Here is a 21341-nt window from a genome sequence, read left to right as displayed (position 1 = left end):
AAGGAAATATTTGTAATAAAAGGTAATTTTGGTAGAAACTCTCAAATATCTCAAATGTTATATATTTTTTAAAAAACTCTCTCAAATATTATATATACGGTACTTTATTTTTTTTTCAAAATTCTCTCAAATATATTTTTTTTTTTTGTAGAAACTCTCAAATATTTTTTTTGTACAATATTTGAGATATTTGAGAGTTTCTACCAAAATTACCCTTTACTAAAAATATTCCTTCAAATTTTTTTATTTTCTAATCAAACAAACTTAACGCCTTTCATTAACTAGTAAATGTTCAATACATAAGGGAATAATCTCAAATCTACAGAAACTAGCCCAATAATTGGTTGCCCGAGCAAGTGAATGAGCAACCATATTCGCTTGTCTTCTAACAAACTTCACTTCAAAGTTTATACACGATAACATAATTTGGATAATATCAGCAACAATTAAACTAAATTCCGAATTACCACTACGCCTCGTTCGAATTGCTTCAGTCAACACCTGCGAGTCGCTTTCAAATTGAACCTTATCTAGACCTCTATTAGGTAAATTAAATTATTAGGTAAATGAATATTTTTCCGAAAGAAATCATTTTTTATCATTTAAAATATTATAATAACTAAATATTATTCATCAAAATTATAAAAAAAATAAAATTTTTATCACTCATAATAGTCAATATTGATTTTTTTTTTTATGAAAAAATGTAAAAACGTTTGTGTATTGCTTATAAAACATTGAAATTGTGTCTGTTCTGGTGAAAACACAGAGGGGGTTATATTATTGGTGAAATGATGTTAATTACACCTTTGTTCAATCCCAACAACCCTGGGAGTTTTATAAGTTAGCATTCCATCTTTTACAAATGAAAGTGTGGAGCTATTTATAGACTGCCAAGTCTTCTTCTCCAAGCTAAGATTCCTAGAAATACGGCCACTAGCATCTTCTTTGGTGAGGTAGCGTGAGGATACGGGTGATAACCTTGGCCTCCAAGCTATGGCGGTTATGGGAGGTTGATTTCTTCCTCGTTAAGCTGGCAGTTGACATAGGGAAGGAGAAGATATTTCTGGTGACATAAGATCTATCCTTCTTGGCGTCACGTCGTTCCTATTGGTCACGCCCTGGCTTCTTCTCGCCTATTGGGTATTCAAAGTTTACTCAATTTGGGCCTATTTTCCTTCCTATACTAATTGGGCTTAATGGATATTTCTTTAAGCTCATTGCCCAGTCCACAGCCCCCCAAGCACGAAGCCCAAAGGGGTGAAGTGCTTGAACGTGGTTTGAGTCATTTCCAGTGTTTTGGCGCGAAGTATTCTCGTCACGTTCCTTCCCCATTTTCTTACACACGTTCTTATCTTCCAAAATAGTAACCATCAACCAGTATCCCACTCTTTGTTCCCACGACGAGATTTTTCACCTATAAATGAAGCATCTTGCTATGTGATCAACTCATCCTTTTTCATCTGCTTAACTTTAGGATTCTTTCTAGAGTTATGTCTCCCAAAAATCCTCCCTTTGAATGCGGTCAATCTCCCGCTTCTCCCGTCATTAAGCGACTCCGGCGTATGCTGACCATAAGTACGGAGGACTTGATGGAAGATTTTGGCGAATTCTCTGAATTTGTTAAGGAACTCAATGACTACTCCTGGAGATTAAGTAAGGAGGAGAAACGCTTTCTCGATAGCGTTCTCCGTCTGGAGAGAGAGTTACAAGATAGTGCTTCCTTTGTTATTGCTGTCGAGAACGTCAAGGATTGCCATTCTGAAGTGACTGAGGCTGTTGATAGTCAGATAGAGATTACGAAGGAAACCATGGGCGTGCAAGAGGAGATCCTAGGGATATGCTTTAATAAAGAGCGGAGAGTGGATGACCGTTTGCTGATGTTGCATAAGGAGATGAAACCGCTTTTGAAGAGGAAAAGGGCTCTTCAAGGCGAAATCAGGGACGATGTCACTAAGCTGATTTCTAGGCGTCACTCCCTGGTGGACCTATTGGACAAGCAGAACGAACTGAGAGAAGATTTGAAGCCTATTGAAGAAAACATGGTGAAGGCGAAAAGGGTGAAACGAGCGTTGGAGGAGATGCATCGTATCGCCGTCGCCGATGCCAGTGAATTGGGAAGTTCCACCATGCCATGAAGTTCCTGCTCGCCAGCTTTTCCCTTTATGCTTTTTTCCTTGCGTGTTTGTAATTTGCTTTTGCATTTAAGACATTCCTTGTTTGTTCTTCATACTTTTTGCTTCCGTTGTATTTCCTTTTAAGTAATTTGAATTTCAATCATTCCTTTTCCGTTATACACTGCTTTCTATTTCTGCTAGTATCGCCCTCCTCTAAAATCTTCATTAACTTAAATGGGTCAAACATTGACTCCTTGGAAAGATAAAAATAACGGTTCTCAAGACAGTCAAACCAAAGTAGTTGCGACCGTCCAAGCATTAATTACGACCGTTAATAACGATGCTAGGGTTAGGCAAGATTGACTATAAATATCAACTGTTATTCTCATATTTCCATCAACTTGTTCTAAGTCCTCACGATGGAAAGGAATAATGGCAAAACAACCATTGCCAATAAGTCTCAATCTCAGCGAAGGAAGAAAAAGGTGGAAGTAACCACTTCCAAATCCACTTGTTCCAAGAAATCCAAGGAGGTTAAAGAAATGGAGATTATTATTCTTTCCTCTGATACCTCTGATTCTGATAGCACCGATGGAGATTACGCCACGTTCTTGGAGACATATGATCCTCCAGAGTTTTCTCCTCGTGCTTCTTCGTCGGGTGAAGAAGATGGATCCCGGATTACCGTGGAGTCCAAGATGACACTTCCTGAGCCCGTGCAGAAGGATTCAAAGTCTGACTGATAGGATCTAGGATTAGCCCTTTTATTTTCCTTTGTAACTTTGTTTTCCATTGCTGTACTTTACCTTTCAGTATTAATAAAGATTTCCATTCTAGTCTATGACTGAATCTATTGTTCATGTGTTTTGCTTTCTTCTTGATCTTGAATTTTCTCCTTTGGGCGTTGCCCTTGTTATCTTTGTTACGCCTGCAAAGGCGAGGTTTATACCTTTGGCGTGGCAGTTTCTAAGGCGTTGTATATCTCGAGCTAGTAATTAGGCGAGTCGAACTTCGCCTCTAGGCGTTGCCGTTAACTTTCTGACGATAAATCTTCCAAAATTTATTCTCGAGATACGCGCTTTTGACACGTATGTGATCTAACGACGCGTGCGTTGCTACCCGTTCCAACTTTTGGACTTCGACAAGACGAAGATGTTAACCCTTTATAAGTAGTGTTTTTATCTATTCTTTCCTTTACTTACTTCTTCACATAAACTAATATCTCCAATCACATCCCCTTCTCCGCATCTCCAACGGCTCTTTGTTCAACGCTTCGTGTTTGGGACGCCTTCAATTTCTCGCTCAAAGTTTCATCAATTTCTTAAGGTATTTTACTTTATACCTTTCCTCTTTTCGCTAATTTGGTCTGCCCTAGGTAAGAACCCTAATAATCTTTCCGATTAGAAAAGAAAATGGTTATTTTGAGGGAATTAGATGATCATGAGGGGAAAGTGCCCGTTTCTTCCCCTGGTTATCTTGAGTGGGCGCGACAAGTTCGCGCCCACTATACTAGGGCTAACGGCGTTCTTAATAGCCGAGGGTTTTACTCAGAATTGTGGGCTTTTGATGTTGGAAGCAGTAGTAGTGACAGTGATAGCGATAGTGATAGCAGTAATGACAGTGATTGCGTCATAATCTCCCCTTCCTCTTTCACAGGAAAGCGGAAGAACCCTTGTCGTGATTTGGTCGTTGCTGGTTATACTCCCGTCACCATGGAAGTCTCCTTAAAGTATACCAGCACGGAAATGGTGAGAAGTTTTAGGAAAGCCGTCAAACTTTCTGACCCTTCTCACGAAGAATCCATTATAACCGAACTCGTTAGAGAGAACGAGTTCGTAACTACTAGAAACGACACCCCGCCAGACTATTTCTACCTTTACACCAATGTAATCCAGCCTCTTAACATCTGGTTACCCCTTACTGCTTTTGAGGCGGAGATGTTGAAAGTTCTTAATGTCGCCCCCACCCAGCTTCATCCTAATAGCTGGGCCTTCATCAAAGCCTTTGAGGTGATGTGTTTAGGTTTTAACCTGGAGCCCTCTATTGGCGTCTTCTTCTCCTTTTACCAAATAAAGAATTTAAAACCTCATTCTTTAGTTTCCATCAGCAGTCAACCTAACTGTCGCCTCCTTAGTTTATATGCTTCCAACTTTAAAAACTTTAAGGACTCTTTCCTTCGGGTTCGCTGTGGTGAGAAGCTCCCGGACTTGATGTATGACGAGGTTGACGATCCTCTGTTTCCCTTTTATTGGACTGATAACCCTAGACTTATCAAGGGAACCATCTTTGAGACCTTGAGTGACTTTGAGGAAGACACTATCAACTTCCTTGATTCTTATGTTCTCATGGATACTGCTGAGATTCTTAAGTACGAGGGTAATAGTAACGCCTTGGAAGAGTATTTACGTAAGTAATAAATTTGCATTCCTTCCTTTTGTTTAATATTGATTTCGCTTCACTGTTAATTTGTGCTTTTTGTCTTCCTTGTTTTTGCAGAAAGAATGAGGATTATTTCAGACGAGGAGAGGTTAGCATTCTTGGCTAAAGCTCGTCAGCAGAGGGCCAATCCTGTTTTTGTCGTTGACGACCCCTTGAAACAGCTACAAGTGGAGGAAGCTGTTTCAAAGGAGGGGCAGAGCAAGAAGAAACATGATGGGCGAATCAGTATCACCATCCCAAGGAAGGAGAGCCCTGCTGCTGGAGGGCCAGAGACCGAGGTTGTTGCCCCGCCCCCTGCTAAAAAACAAAAGATCAAGAATACTTCGCAATCTTCCGGGGGTGCCGCCAAAGACAAAGGCGTGGCTTCTAGCTCTTCTCAACCTTCTCCCCATGACGCCGCTGCAACTGCTCCCCTCTCATGGAGCTCCTTCGATCCCTTCGAATTTATCGAGAGGGGGGTGACCATGGTAGGCGATATGACTCGCTTCACCAACACTCCGACGGAGGGTCTGAGAAAGAAAGCTTTGGAGTATGAGGTCAAGGGTACTCTTCTTAACTATTTGCTGTCAAATCGTCAGGAGCAGGAAGTTCTGGAAGTGAGGCGGAAAGTGAAGACAGTTGATGACAACCTTGGTGATATTGAGAAGAGGTATTCTGATACCAAGACCAAACTGGAGGAGGACACGCAGAAGTTGAAAGAGGGTCAAGAGAGCGAGGCGGAGAGGCTGAGAAAGGAATATGAGGACAAACTGGCTAAGGTGAAAGAAAGCTACGCCGCCTCAGAGACTAAACTTAAAGGAAATACTGCTGCTCAGGATGAGAAGATTTCGAAGCTAGTCACGGAGAGGGATGAGGCGGTACTCTCTGCCGGAACCTTGGGTGAGGAAAAAGCCAGGTTGGAGATTGATGTTACTGAGCTCCAACTCTATGCCGCCACCCAGTATGATGAGGGTTTCTCCTTCGCTCTTGAGCAAATCAAGCTGCTTTTTCTGGACTTGGATGCTGAGCGTCTAGGCGAGGCTGATGCGATGAACCAAATCGTTGATGGGAAGCTCGTCCCTTATATTCCTCCTCCGTGAATGCTTTTCTTTGTTGCTGTAATGAACTTATCATGCTCTTTATGGCTTTTTGTAATTATTCTTGTACGCCCTTTTTTGGCTTAAACATCTTGCCCTTCATAGGGTTTCTATTTCCTTTCTTGCTTATTTACTTTCTTGTCTTCATAGTATTGTGGATAAATTTTAAATTACGTCGTGATGTGACGCCTTTTATCGTTCTCGCCTTCGGTATTGAGGTCGATCTCGTCTCTGAGATCCTTTAACCCTACACCTGTAATGCTTTACAATTAGATGTCATTTATGAACGACTTTATGAACGACTTCATACCTGTTGGGTTTTGGCGATTTGCCAATGATATGGCGTTACGATGAGTCGCCTTATTTTGTTGCATGTAGGATTTTTCTGCTGGCGTTGCAAAAGATCTGGCTTTGTCTTCCTCGCCTTTAATAATTTATGGTTCAGAGCTCTCTTCTGAGTTGATCTTTATTAAGATTCAGAGCTCAACTACGAGTTAACCATTTTTCTTTATCTATGGTTCAGAGCTCTCCTCTGAGTTGATCTTTATTAAGATTCAGAGCTCAACTACGAGTTAACCATTTTTCTTTATCTATGGTTCAGAGCTCTCTTCTGAGTTGATCTTTATTAAGATTCAGAGCTCAACTACGAGTTAACCATTTTTCTTTATCTATGGTTCAGAGCTCTCCTCTAAGTTGATCTTTATTAAGATTCAGAGCTCAACTACGAGTTAACCATTTTTCTTTATCTATGGTTCAGAGCTCTCCTCTGAGTTGATCTTTATTAAGATTCAGAACTCAACTACGAGTTAACCATTTTTCTTTATCTATGGTTCAGAGCTCTCCTCTGAGTTGATCTTTATTAAGATTCAGAGCTCAACTACGAGTTAACCATTTTTCTTTATCTATGGTTCAGAGCTCTCCTCTGAGTTGATCTTTATTAAGATTCAGAGCTCAACTACGAGTTAACCATTTTTCTTTATCTATGGTTCAGAGCTCTCCTCTGAGTTGATCTTTATTAAGATTCAGAGCTCAACTACGAGTTAACCATTTTTTTATTTTTTTTTTATTTTTTTTTGTCTCATAATCAGAACGTGTGGTTAACCTTTATTGACTCAGATATTCTGATTGTGAAATTAAATATGCAAATAAGCTATCAAGAACTAATCATGACATTTTGAAATGCAATGAGCCTCAATAAAAACTCTTGTTTTCACGGGAGAAAAGAGTGTCTCATTGTTTTTATTTATTGATGGAAATGATTCTAGTACATCAGAATTTTAAATAGTGCTGGAAAAAGAATAGAATTTACTTCGCCCTTCCAACGATGGTGTGACGCTCCATGGCTAGCTGTAGTAGAACTTCAAGTTTGCTACATTCCAAGTTCTGGGCAGAATCTTTCCTTCCATTGTTTCTAAACGATATGCTCCTCCTTCGAAGGCTTCTTGCACGCGAAAGGGACCTTCCCAGTTTGCAGCGAACTTTCCCTCTTTGTCTCTTCCCATGGGCCTTTTTAGAACCAAATCGCCCTCTTGAAACCTCCTTTGCCTAACTCTGGAGTTGTAGCGCCTAACTGCTCTTTGCTTTATGGCGAATTCCCTGAAATGTGCTCTTTCTCTCTTCTCTTCAATCATGTCTAGATTCTCCTCCAAGGCTCTATTGTTTTCTTCCTGCGTTATGGTTTCTCTACGCCAACTTGGAGGATTTATCTCGACAGGAATCATTGCATCTGAACCATAGACCATTGTGAATGGTGCTTCTCCTGTTGATGATTGGGGGGTGGTGTGATACGACCAAAGAATAGGCGATATGTGGGCTACCCAGGCCTCGCCTTTGCTAGCTAGCCTCCTTTTCAATGCCCTTAATATAACCTTATTGGCTGATTCTGCTTGTCCGTTAGCTTGAGGATACTCAACCGATATGAAGGTATTCTGGATTCCTTTGCTGCGACAGAATTCTACGACCTTTTCACTGGCGAACTGGGTGCCGTTATCTGATACAATATACTTGGGCATTCCGAACCTGCAAATGATTTTCTTCCAATAGAAGATCTTAACCTGTTCCGCCGAAATACTGGACATTGGCTCTGCTTCTATCCACCTAGTAAAATAATCTACGGCGACGATGATCCACCGTGCTTCTTTGTAACCAACTGGAAATGGACCTACGATGTCCACGCCTCACATGAAAAAAGGCCATGGGGATAATACTGATTTCAGTAGCTCTCCTGGTACGTGATGTAGATTGGCGTGTCGCTGACATTTATCACAATTTCTTACATACATAGCGGTATCATCATGTATGTCTGGCCAGTAAAAACTCGCTCGTAATATCTTTCCTGCCAAAGCTCTTGAACCAATATGGCTGCCGCACGAACCCTCATGCACTTCAGACATAATGTGTTTTGATTCTTCCTTACTAACACACAAAAGGAGAGGAGAAGCGAACCCTCTTTTGTATAACTTATCTCCAACCATGGAATACCATGCCGCCATCTTCTTTAATAAATAATTGTTGTTTTTCAATACAAAATTACTACTATTATTTAGTTTAACATGTGCAATATTGCACATGTTAGACAAACTTAAATAAGAATAATGTATCTTATATGAATTTATCTATGCCCATTGTGGTAATTATACACCCAAAATTAATTTTCTTTAAAATTATCCAAACAACATAAATTGATGACAATCAATTCTAAATTATTGTATCCAAACATAAATTAATTCTTTTAAACTCAATTATAACAAAATCAATTATGTTCGCAACAGAACCAAACACATGGTTAATAGTAGATCCGTCACAAAGTTTCCTTTTCATTTTCACACTATACATACATTATTATTTATTACATTGGCACCTTCAATGCCCAATTATTTTCAATGGGTTATTCCATTTTTTAAATCACTAAATCAAATCAAATCTAGTCCAATTCTTCTTCTTCTTCTCAATCACCACCCACCCACATAATTTCCTCCTGTGTTATCTGCTGCCTTTGGATTTTCAAGTTACCAGAGGCGGACCTGCATGCATTTGTAATTACAAAAACCTCTAAAAATCCTATCTCTCAAACTCATCTCTATCGCTACGCTGCCGCCGTTGATTCTCATTCTCTCTAGCAGTTTCCCGTATCAGCTGCACCACCAATTCTTCTCTTTTGCCGCGTCTCACCGAGTTCAATAACAGGCCAAGAGGCTCTTCATTCTTGATTTGATTTATGTGATTGCGGTTATTGATTTCTGAATTGGTGATTGAGGTTTGTATTTGATTTGATTTGATTTATTTTTACTGTTTTGTTTGATATATTTTCTTTGTTTTGGTAGATTTGGTTCATAAGTTTATGATTATTTTTCTTTTTCTGGTTTTTATTGTCAATTACTAATTGCCAACGAAAAATTCCATAGAATTTGTAGTACTAGTTTAATCAGAGATCTTAACTTCATGATTGGAAGAGAATATAGCAGCGAAAGAAGGGAATATAATGCTGTCATTTCCAGTGACATAGTTCACTATCTAATATATGTAAACAAAAGGTTTGAAGGGGGAACTAGTAATCAAGTTGGATATCCATAAGGTGTATGATTATCTTGACGCGACGCAATCATGTTTAATCTTGGTTTTGCCACTCAAATTGGGTTAAGTTTAACAGTAGATTTTGTAACCGAGCAATAAATTTTAAGGTGTTTTAAATCTCGTAGTTTAATTTTTTTGATGATCATTAAATCTTGATGGTTCTTTTCGCAAGTGTACGAAAGACGTCAAGTAGTACAATTAAGAGTTATCGTTTCCTCAGGGATTGTATTAAATTCGCATCGCGGATACCGTATTTGAACACACTATTTTTGAACATGATTGGGGATTAATTTCAGAAGAATTTTCGATTTCTTAGTTTCAAAAGTTTTGAAATGATTGAGAGTTTTCGGATCGAACTATTTCACAAGCTACACGCGAATTCACACACAATAGGATCGGTTAATTCACTCAATGATGAATCGATGATAAGTGGATTCAATCTCTTGCAATCCACTTCGCTCAATCGATCACAAATCCTTAATCTCTTAAGCGATTTGTGATTAATTGAGGTTTTGCAATACAGGATTCAATTAACATAATCAATTAACATTCAATCTCTTAAACACAAATTGATTACTCATAATTCTCAATTCTACAACTAAATCATATTCTCATATGCATTCAATCATTAAGATCATTTGTGTAATTAGCTAAAAGACACAAAAGCATTACAATCTAAGAAGTTATGAATTGAATAAACTGAACCGATTACAATTGAGGAAGAATTCACGCGAGAGCTTGATCCATAGTCTGCACCTCCAACTCCCAATCTTGGTGCTTAGTGTGCCATAATCTTGCACATCATCACCAGCTGGCTTTGATCTTGCATTATCTTCATCATCTTCAGCTAAAAGAACAGAGGAAATGGCGAGATGGAGCTTGATTCTCAATTCCGGATCTAAAAAAGTCGAACCCTGCACAGGAAAACAGAGCATCTATTTATACTTTTACGCACCTGCGCCATGCGCAGGCCCCTGCGCCCTGGCGCAAAGAGGCAGTTACAGCTGCGCAGTGGCGCAGGCCTCTTGCGCTATGGCGCAGCTCCAGTTCTGGGTTCATTCTCCAGATGTTCATCCTGCGCCATGCGCAGCTCTTCTGCGCCATGGCGCAGCTTACAGAGATTGACACTTCAAAAGCCTATTATAAAAGCGCCATGCGCAGCTTCCCTGCGCCCTGGCGCAGAGACCAGTGATGTTCTCCATCAAACAAGCTCAAAATGCGCCATGCGCAGCCCTGTGGCGCCATGGCGCAGCTTACAGGGGACTTGAGTTGCTAATTGATGCAACATTGCGCCATGCGCGGCTCTTCTGCGCCCTGGCGCAGCATCAACTCAGTTTTTCCCCTGCTTTGCTTGCGCAGCACTCAATGTAAGATTCGGCTATATTTCACTCATTCTATTCAACTTTTTTACAATATTTCCTAAAAATCGCCTTAAACATGCTCAGATAACATGTCATGATGAGGATTCATTAGGTGGCCTGCCTGAATTTTATAGTCTAGCTCCGCCACTGCATGGTACTCCCTTTGTGACAATATATAAGCAAAATTACCTTTCTAGGTTCATTGCATAATTAATGTATCTGGTAGATGAATTTTGCTTATATATTGTCACAGAGGGAGTACATTCTTTTTTCAAACTACCTTCTTGCTCCGTTGTGCCTAACTCTGTTATTTGAATGCTTGCTTTTAATTTCACTTTTTATTATGTCTCAATTCTTTTTATGGGTCTCTTTATTGCTCTCAAACACTTTTTTTTTTGGCTTTCATCACCAGTTGAATCTGGTTCAGGGGTCAGTTCTGGCATCAAGTGGTTCCAGCCCCCTCCTAATCGTAGTTGCGGGGAATCGAACCGCAGCGCTCTCAAACACTTTGAAGATACCAATTTTTATTTTGAATGAATGACAACCCTTCATTTTTTTTTAACATGCTTATAATGTGCATTAATGTGTGAAAATTTGAAATTCCTATCTGGGTTTCTGCTGTATAGATAAATTAAATAGACGGGGTTTAATGATTGCATTGAAGATGATTGAAAATTTGAACTTTAGCTTTCTTTAGCTTTTTTTGGTTTTAGCTTTTTCAATTTGGTTGATCTAATGTTCCAAATTTGTCTGTGCCATAAATTACAGAAATCAAACTCTTTTTTCATTCAATTTTTCCAAAATCAGAAATTGGTACTAGAAAGGATTATTTTGAGGGGATTTTCACCTCTATGAATGCATACATTACATAGGTGCTGATTTTGATTATTTTTTTATTTTTTTTTCATTTTTAAGCCATCTATCTAACTGGATGTATTTTTTATTTTAAACAGGGAAAAATGACAGAATCAAAACAAGAAACACCCTTGTTGTCGACATCATCGCAGATGCTTCCCGACTTCAAAAAATCTGTTAAATTGAAGTATGTGAAGCTTGGCTATCATTACCTAATCACTCATGGCATGTACCTCTTTCTTTCACCACTTGTGGTGTTAATTGCTGCACAGCTCTCAACTTTCTCACTCAAAGATATCTATGATATTTGGGAAAACCTGCAATACAATCTGGTATCCGTCATTATTTGCTCGACTCTCCTTGTATTTTTATCGACCCTTTACTTTATGACTCGTCCTAGGCCAGTCTACCTAGTCAATTTCTCATGTTACAAGCCGGAAGAGTCTCGGAAATGCACAAAAAGGACTTTTATGGATCACTCCAGGGCAAGTGATTTCTTCACAGAGGAGAACCTTGACTTCCAGCGAAAGATACTCGAGAGATCTGGTCTTGGAGAAAACACTTACCTTCCAGAAGCTGTCCTTAGCATCCCTCCCAACCCTTCAATGAAAGAAGCTAGGAAAGAAGCTGAGATGGTTATGTTTGGTGCCATCGATGAGCTGTTTTCGAAGACATCAGTAAAGCCTAAAGACATTGGAATTCTGATTGTGAATTGTAGTCTCTTCTGTCCAACTCCGTCGCTTTCTGCAATGATCATCAATCACTATAAGCTTAGAGGTAACATAAGGAGTTATAACCTTGGTGGGATGGGATGCAGTGCCGGGATTATTTCAATTGATCTTGCTAAAGAGCTTCTCCAGGTCCATCCTAACTCGTATGCGTTGGTTGTTAGCATGGAGAACATTACGTTGAATTGGTATCCTGGGAATGACCGCTCCAAGCTTGTTTCGAATTGTTTGTTCCGTATGGGAGGGGCTGCGATTCTACTATCCAACAAGAGCTCTGATAGGAGAAGATCTAAATACCGATTGGTTCACACGGTTCGCACTAACAAGGGTGCTGATGACAAGTGCTTCAGCTGCGTTACGCAAGAAGAAGACGACAATGGCAAAGTTGGTGTCACTTTATCAAAAGATCTTATGGCAGTTGCAGGCGATGCTTTGAAAACAAACATCACCACATTGGGGCCTCTTGTCCTTCCAACATCAGAACAACTGCTGTTCTTCGGCACGTTAGTTGGAAAGAAAGTCTTCAAGATGAAGATCAAGCCTTACATTCCTGATTTCAAGCTAGCTTTTGAACATTTCTGCATTCATGCTGGTGGAAGAGCTGTTTTGGATGAGCTGGAGAAAAACTTGAAGCTGTCTCCTTGGCATATGGAGCCATCAAGAATGACACTTTATCGTTTTGGAAACACGTCAAGCAGTTCACTTTGGTACGAATTGGCATATACAGAAGCCAAGGGAAGGATCAAGAAAGGAGATAGAACGTGGCAAATAGCATTCGGTTCTGGATTCAAGTGCAACAGTGCAGTATGGAAGGCTCTAAGGACAATCAATCCTGCAAATGAGAAGAACCCTTGGATCGACGAGATTAACCAGTTTCCGGTTGATGTTCCAAGGATTTCTGCCATCTAAATGATGCAGTTTAAAATTATTATTTTGCATGTATTAACATTAGGTGGTAGCTGTTGAACTGGTGGAAGTGGATGAGAGTTAGGTTTTGCTTAGAATGTTAGATTTTGTGAATTCAATTTAGTCAAGGTCTGGTCATGAGCTTTGGAGTGCTGACTTTTGCATAAATTTATTGTCCTGTGGTAGTGCTGTTTGTTGTTGTTGTTGTTGTATCTGAAATGTAATCCATGATTTGCTTGGTACTATTGCAGATATGCATTGCAAATTCTTTCTAGAATGGAAATCCATAAATTCTTTTAGCTAACTGGTGTCTTCCTATCACCAGTTACGATTGAAAACTTTATTAGGAATTTACATTTTTACCCCCTTGTCTATACTTTTTTCTTTTCAATTTTTAAATGAACTCAAAATTTGTCTATGGGAAATTTGGCATAGGGGCGCATTAGTTACAGTGCAAAAATCTCATTGTATTATAATAGTCCTTGATCGGTCAATTAGTTTATTTGTTTACCAATGTAATTTATATCTAGTGGCTAATATGAAAAAAATTTCATGATTTTAAAAACATATTTGGCAGTTTAATATTTTCCTTTTCAAAAACTATTGGCAGAGTTTTTTTTTTTTTTCAAGTAGCTTGATGGCTGACAAATGTATTTTACTAAGGTGCAGGTGAACACTCCGGTACACGTATTATGTGGACGTATACCGGTACACTGCTGATGTGTATAAATTTAATTCGTCCACATATAATCATAATTTAACATGTCATTTTAATACTTATTTAGATATAAGTTTTCTAAATTACTCTTTTAGTTTACAAAAATTTCAAAATGACACCATGGAAATTATTGTAATTTTAAAATGTTAAAACATGTTACAGTATTCGTAAAAAAAAAACATGTTACAAGGCTGAAACATTTCTCTGAAACATTTCTTTCTCTGTCAAAGGTTTTTTACAGTGGAAACATTTCTCTGAAACACAAACTCGTGTTACAGGTTTTTTACAGGCTGAAACATTTCTTTCCCGTAAGTTTGTGTGTCTCTGTTCTCGTACCTCCGATTTTGGCCTCATCCCGGCGGCGGCGCCGCCTCTCTCCACTGCGTAGTTCGTCTTTCACCGCCGCTTTTTAGGGTTTTGTTGTCTTAATTCTCTGTTATTGAATCTTCTATTTTTAGGATTTTTGAAAGTTTGGGAAATTGGTCTTCTTCTCTCTTCTTAGTTTCACTTGCTTTGTAAAGGGGAGATCCGCCGCATCACATGCTCTCACCGAAATCACACGAGTTTTCACGCCGAATCACTATCGTGTCGCCGCTGTAACCTGAGTTCGCCGCCGCCACCGACCTTTGAGTGAGTATTCGACACCTTACCTCTTTCTTATAAATGTGACCGCAACTGTATTTGATAGTATCACAATATATGCGCCTAGTTTAGTAAATTGAAGTATGTGTAGTTACATCATCAAAATTATGTTTTATCTTAAGTGGGTTATGATAGCTTATCAAATTTATAATGGTTGAATCAATGAAACCGTAAATTTTGAAACTTGCCTAAAGTTATGATAGTTGATCCTTGTTATTTGCATACTCTCTTATTAATTCACATTGTTGATTTAGTACTGTATGAATGGAATTGGTGTCCGTTGGAGTGTATGCAGCGCTAATTTCTACTTGTTGTTGTGTGACTTGTAGTCCTCCTTTGTCGTTACCCCCTTAGTGTTTTTCCTGCGTTCTCCTCCTTTGTTATAAGCTTTTTGTTTGGCTGGATTTTTGTGCTTGCTGTTATGTTCCCAGCGGTTTGTTTTTTATGCACTTGTATTTTCTCAGCTTTTGCTGTTTGTCCCTTAACATTCCTCATGTTTTGGTGGGCTTAATAATATCATTATTTATGCTGCTAAAAAAAAACATTTTTGACACTTTTACGACATGATGTTAGGCTGAAAAAGAGAAGTCCAACAAACCTAAGGAGAACATGTCAGATACAAATGAACAAGACATTCCAGGGGCTAGTGCTTTTGTCAATCCAAATCACTCATTCAATATTGACAGCGTAAGTAATCTGTTATAGAGAATTTATGAGAATAAAAGTTCATTTAGATATAATATTATGTTTATCTTATGTCCTTATTTGTTTCAGAATGTTATGAGACATGGTTTTGTATTTGGTAATCCCACTAGTAAAATGGAACGTCAGAAAGCAACGTGGAACTATAGTGTAGGGTATGGTGCCGATTATTTCACCACATGTAATGGGGTTCGAAATCAAAGTGCATCAATTTTTCCCCAATTTGTTCCAAATCAAAGTGCACCAATTTTCCCCCAATTTCATCCAAATCAAAGTTCACCAATTTTCCCCCAGTTTCCACCAGTAGACAACAATTTTCTTCGACAAAGCAGAACACATGATTTCCCTCGTTATACACGTGTGAGTAAACGCAACATTCATATTTAATTCGTGAAATGTGTTTTCCCTCTCTAATATTTATCCTCAATTTATGTAGTTTATGGAGGAGGTGGAGAACTCGGCTAAAAAGGCTAGGAATGGAGGTGGAAATGACGATTCTTGATTCACAAATCACAAGCAATGGGACAAGTATCCAATATGATGCTATTTTTGTGGCTTTTGAAAGGACCATATATAGGAATTTAACCGTGTAGACTTGTTTTCAATTATGTTAAGTTATTGGTTTGGATTATGAAAGGTGTTATTGGTTTGGATTACTGTTAAGTAGTGTATTTGCTATGTACTCTTTGGCATAACTTATGCCTACACTTATTTATTAATAAAAATAGCAAAGCCGTGGTTTGCGTCCTTGTTGTTGTTGTGGGGCTGTGTTCTGCAATTCAGTTACTGTTCATGTGTTTCATGGTATATGCACATCAAGTTACAGAGAGCATGTTTTAAGTTGGAATATTTATTCACTTGATTCGTTGGTTCAATTTATAAAGTTTATTTAAGAAAAGTTTCAGTCACCAGGTTTATGCTTCCATCGCTACTTAAAGTTCTCACTTAAAATTGCTCCCTGTTTCAACAATGAAGCATACCATGAATTCACGCTTGTTTATTAGTTTAAATATGTCTTGTTAGTTTAAATATGTCTGAGTAGTTCACGAGAGGACCGTCGTACCGATGGAACTGATATAAAATTACGCGCTTATTTACTTATGACGAGAATAGCTTTATTGTTCTGAAAATTCTGTTTTTAAAACTAATAGTTCCCTGCGAAAGTAGGAACATAGAAATACTGTTTACGCGTCGACAGAACGGCAACGATATTGGACTTAGAAAATTCAGATTTTTAATTAAATAGTTAGTGAAAGCACCTGCTAATAGTTTGCGAAAGTAAAACAATATCTCTAATTTATTATTTTTCTACAAACAAAATTACAGAACGCAGAATCACAGAAGAAAATTATGTAGCTCCGCAGCCTATTCTCCGACTCACGAACAGTGACCAACCATGTATAGTGACCTCTCCTTAAAACAAATGAATATAATCCACAAGCACACACGCAAACTGGGACATCAAGCCTACTTAAAAAACCAACAGAGCACCAGAACTGCAAAAGCAATGATCAATTGTGAACATTGCAGATCACTGCCATATAACATGATTTATGGCAGGCCAAAATCCAAGCATTTGACTAATCACATAAAGACCATAAGAGATCTAAACAAGGCCTATAACATGATTTCACAGAAAATACACAAGAATAACAAATACATGAATTTATACACCTATACAAAAGATCATCCAATTAAGCTTCAAATGCCAACTATTTCCTCCTGTTAACAAACAACTTATAGCCTACATTCTTCACCATGATAATGACCCTTTGCTTGGTCAAAGCATGCCATAATCTAAAAGTATCACACACCAATAACATTCATATATATGATGATCGGTTCACTAAACAAAACAGAAATCCAACCAATCTCACACAAGATCCTCATGATAAAAATAAAAATCAATTCATCACACTAGCTTGCAAAGACATAAGTAAAAAAAATAAGATATAAAAAAAATCCATTCATCACACTAGTCAACCATCCATGTTGGTGGAAACATAAAAAAGTAAAGTCAAAATAAGATATCCAAAAAATAGAAACTAGTCAACCATCCATCCTGGTAGAAACTAAATAAGTCAGAACTTTAAAAGAAATTGTAAGACTGCAAAATCCCACAAAACATGTGGTATAAAATTTAGTCAGCAGCTGTTGGATTCTTTAACTCTTCCTTTTTTTGCAGCAGCCAAAGGTTTTTTTTTGCAGCAGCCAAAGCTTTCTCTTTCAATTCGTTGGAAGGATCCAATATCAAATCTAATGCTATCCTTAGTCTTGTACCATCATCCACCTGAAACATAAATTTAAAATTTATTAGAAAAAATTACCAATAAGTTAAAATATAAAAGTAGTTGAATAAGGAAGTATGTCATACATCAATCTTATATTCTTTTTCTCCCATTTGCTTCATCCACATAATGACCCAAACTCCACAGTCATTCCTAACATAAAATTCTACATTAGATGACAATTAAAGGATGTAAAGGAAATACAAATATAATTAAATTAGTATTACGTACGACATATCTGCTTGCACTCCCAAATCATTTGGAGTGACTAGGCTAAATTCAGATACATTTGGTGTATGTTTTGTTCCAGTCACATGAAAAGCGGGATCCATGAGTAACTCCTCCATATAAACAGTCTAAAGGCAACAACAAGTGTAAGTGATATGATATAAAATTTGAATTTTTGATATAAAGAATTAAAAGTATATGTTTTTCTTACCAGTTTCTTGATACTTCTATTCCTGCCGGGACGGGCTGAACGACTTGGAATACAAGGTGAAATGTATGACTAACTCGTCTGTTGAACGACCAAATATGTAAGATGCCATAGCACATTGGTCGGAGGTTAGATTCATTATCTTCTTTGGTTTAAAGAGTGAAGACAACCACTGCATTCACAAATGTCATGACAAATAAAAAGAGTTAATAATGGATGCCAAGAATGATGGTTCTATCAAACGAGTAACACAGAGGTCAATTACTTACATCGGGGATAGACGGACCAACTAATGTTTTGTTGGATTTGATGTAGCACCCTGTCGGAGTGGTGGTTACTTGCACATATTTGTTGCCATCTTTGGCATATGGTGAATAGATTTTACTAACTTTTTCCTTCATCAAAGGTCGAATACTTTCCTTTGTCAAAGGTGTGACCAGCTTTTCCACAGGTTGTCTTGGTTGTCTGAACATGGTCAGTATAGTTTCCTTAAAGTCATCAATTGACTTTATCACCATAGACACTTGTGTTTGGTCCTATTCAAATTGGCAAAATTTTTAAAACTATGGACAAACACTTTGTGAAATATGTAAATATTACTTAAGTTATAAATTAATTACCTCCCAATGATCAAAATTTTCTTCTTCTTTAAAAACCTCCTTTGTGATCGGCGGGCTTTTTTTAGCACAAGGATCCCAATGATCAAAATTTTCTTCTTCAAGAACCTTCTCTGTTTTCAAAAACTTCTTTGGTGGGCTACAAGTTCATTCAATAATTTGTTTTAATAATTTATTTTAAGTAGATGCTTACATACAGATTTTACAAACAGATTCAACAAAACAATATACATGTCGATTTATTTATTTAGAAAAAGGCTAAAATATCAATTAATGAGAAAAAGTCAGTACAAAACAGATGCAAGGCACAAGCTGGCCACAAAAAGAACCAAAACAATAGCACCGAGCAGCAAGACAGCAAAACACAAAAACGCAGGCAACAAAAGCTGAAACTACCGGAGAATAAAACAGTATACATATAATATACCGAAAAAAAATCACATTTAAAAAGAACAAACATATACCTGTCTAGTAAATCTACGAACGATATTCCCTTATAACCCTCCTCTTTTTTTACGTCAGAAACCATCTTTTTGTGAGATAATGGTGACGTAAAGGAAGCTTCTCCGTCCTCCATTCAGTGACAGCGATTTCAATGAAAGAAAATACACTGTGTTTTGTTGCGTGAATTTGTAGGAGTGATACCATGATTATATATAGAAGGGTTAGGGTAGTATTTTTGAAGAAAATCAAAGTTGAAAGATTTTGTCAATTTTTGTTTAGAGGTAGTATTTTTGAAGAAAATCAAAGTTGAAAGATTGTGGTGTGTTTTCTTCATCCTGCGCGACGGCAGATTAGGTTTAAGGTTTAGGCTTTTTTTTTTTTTTTTTTTAAACAATATATAACAAGATATTAATATAAAATAATAACAAATTGTATGAAGTACTAAAGTGATTGTTTGTCTTGTTGGTGTGTTGTATGCTTTTTTAACTAGTGGTCAAGGGTTCAAATCTCTCTTTTGTGTCAATTTATTTATTTTGCTATTTTTTTTAATAATTTTTTTTTGTGTACAAAGGGGGCTAAAAGAAAAACGGAAAATTAGAAAGTTAAATGAACATTCCGAGGTATGCAAGAGCCAGATATGTCATAAAAAAGAAGTCTCTAAAGATTTCTAAGGGAGCCTCCAAAACATGCAAATCAAAAAAGTTTAGAGATAGATTAAAGTTAGCTAGTCAATCCGTCAATCTGTTTCATTCACGCCAAGTACGGTTTATATGAACCTGCCAGTTCATAATTTTTTAGATCACGAATATGCCGAACCAAGGTAGAAATGTTTCCTTTAATGGTGCAATTTCCTGTTACCATGTGGACTAGCACCTTTGCGTCACTATCAACTTGAAGGTGCGTAATTCTATGTCTCATAGCCAAATCCATACCGATATACATTCCCCACATTTCCGCATGGAGCGTATTACAAGTTCCAAGCTTGCAGACATAACTAACTAGACAAACCCTGCTACTATCTCGGAGAAGACCTCCACACCCTGAAGGGTTGACTGAACTTGATGGCACACACTAAAGCTCAGTGAGTTTGACCCAACCCTCTCGAGGTCGCTTCCAACCAATGAAAATAGTATTCATTTGTTTAGGCATACTAGTCAAGTTTGTTTTCTTGCATGTGACTAAGGGAATCACTTCATCTTAGTCAATATGTTCAACTTAACCTAATTGGGATAATAAACACTTAAGAAGTTGAATTTCAACAATCTGACGATTTAATCTCATATTGTTGGAGTAACTATTACTCAAAAAATCTAGTTATTATGAAATGGTAATTAAGTCACAGCCAACTAGACTGAAAGGAACTAGAGAGATCAAATATTGTCAAGTTAACTGTGCAATTTGACCAAATTAGAACGGGAAACACTTAAAAATTCAAATATCGACAATCAAACAGTTAAACCTCAACTAATTAGATTAACTATGACTTAAGAAATTCAATTGATAAGAAATGACTTCTAAGCCTCAACTAATAATGTCGATTGTGACTAAAGAAATCAAAATTTCTTCGTCAAACCATTCAACTTGAAACATATTTCATATGTAAACTAGCTAATTATACTTACATTCAATAAGGAATTCAAATTTTTTCAATCAAGTCGTTCAATATCACCTAATTTGACTAACAATAACTTATGAATTTAAATTTCGACAATCAAGCATGTCTAGAATAGAACAATATAAAAAGTTCATTTCAAAACTTTAGTATTTTTCAAAACGAGTATGAATTAAATATGAATTTTCTATATCAAAATATCAAGATAAAGGTAACAAATATTTTGACCTAAAAATCAAATTTTGAGCTCCTTATTTTTGGACAAACTTCTTATAATGTTCTATACATATTTGCAAAATAATCATAAATGCACATCAACTTAACAACATCAATATAATTGCATGCATAAAAATTTAGTATGGATGAAAATATGATATTTTTTTATGAAGATGAAAAATTTAATTTAATAATTTTGCAGAGGCTAAAAACTTATTTAACCCTATAAAATATTACAAACCACTAAAAATTAATAGTATTACAATAAAATATATACACATTAAAAATTATATTTTTTTTTGTAAAAAAAGTAAATGTATGGTTAAACGATAAATAAATATGTAAACAAAAAAAGATAAATAAATATTAAACTAATAATATTAAAACAATTATTCGGAAAAAATTGAAGGATACCATGCATAAAGGATGTAGGATACAAATTTTATATGACCATGAATTTAATCATACCGTGAAAATATTGAAGGCCATTTTAATAACTCATGAATTAAAATATTTAAATCTTGTTAAAAAAAAAAAAAAAACTAGGTTGAAAGATTTGATATGCTTTGATTTATTGTGGAACATGATTGATGATTATATTAATGTGAAGG

The 21341-nt window shown here is 37.0% G+C and overlaps 2 protein-coding genes across 3 annotated transcripts; one reads left to right on the top strand and one right to left on the bottom strand.

The window, feature by feature from the left end:
- The first annotated feature begins 8450 nt into the window (after window positions 1–8450).
- LOC123915676 (3-ketoacyl-CoA synthase 11-like) lies at window positions 8451–15864 on the top strand. Its single transcript, XM_045966876.1, has 5 exons — window positions 8451–8888; window positions 11520–14403; window positions 14989–15102; window positions 15190–15477; window positions 15554–15864. Exon 2 carries the CDS (start codon window positions 11526–11528, stop codon window positions 13056–13058), a length of 1533 nt encoding a protein of 510 aa, XP_045822832.1. The 5' UTR covers window positions 8451–8888; window positions 11520–11525; the 3' UTR covers window positions 13059–14403; window positions 14989–15102; window positions 15190–15477; window positions 15554–15864.
- Window positions 15865–17063: 1199 nt separating this feature from the next.
- On the bottom strand, window positions 17064–19241 carry LOC123915675. 2 transcript variants are annotated; one of them, XM_045966874.1, is made up of 7 exons: window positions 18923–19241; window positions 18462–18597; window positions 18111–18377; window positions 17845–18013; window positions 17637–17761; window positions 17492–17558; window positions 17064–17407 (listed from the first exon to the last, which is right to left on the bottom strand). In XM_045966874.1, exons 1-4 carry the CDS (start codon window positions 19033–19035, stop codon window positions 17861–17863), a joined length of 669 nt encoding a protein of 222 aa, XP_045822830.1. In that variant the 5' UTR covers window positions 19036–19241; the 3' UTR covers window positions 17064–17407; window positions 17492–17558; window positions 17637–17761; window positions 17845–17860. The 2 variants fall into 2 exon arrangements, with proteins under 2 accessions (XP_045822830.1, XP_045822831.1); XM_045966875.1 differs by lacking the exon at window positions 17492–17558.
- Between the last annotated feature and the right edge of the window lie 2100 nt (window positions 19242–21341).

This window comes from Trifolium pratense, linkage group LG3 (assembly GCF_020283565.1).
Source record: "Trifolium pratense cultivar HEN17-A07 linkage group LG3, ARS_RC_1.1, whole genome shotgun sequence".
NCBI lineage: Eukaryota > Viridiplantae > Streptophyta > Magnoliopsida > Fabales > Fabaceae > Trifolium > Trifolium pratense.
This window is presented reverse-complemented; position numbering and strand designations above follow the sequence as displayed.

Bases quoted from the DNA above. Each gene is read 5' to 3' on its own strand.
- LOC123915676 (XM_045966876.1), top strand. From the start codon at position 11,526: ATGACAGAATCAAAACAAGAAACACCCTTGTTGTCGACATCATCGCAG.
- LOC123915675 (XM_045966874.1), bottom strand. From the start codon at position 19,035: ATGGAGGACGGAGAAGCTTCCTTTACGTCACCATTATCTCACAAAAAG. The intron at 18,598-18,922 runs GTATATGTTTGT...ATGAACTTGTAG, and splicing joins TTCGTAGATTTACTAGACAG to CCCACCAAAGAAGTTTTTGA. The intron at 18,378-18,461 runs GTAATTAATTTA...CAATTTGAATAG, and splicing joins AAAATTTTGATCATTGGGAG to GACCAAACACAAGTGTCTAT.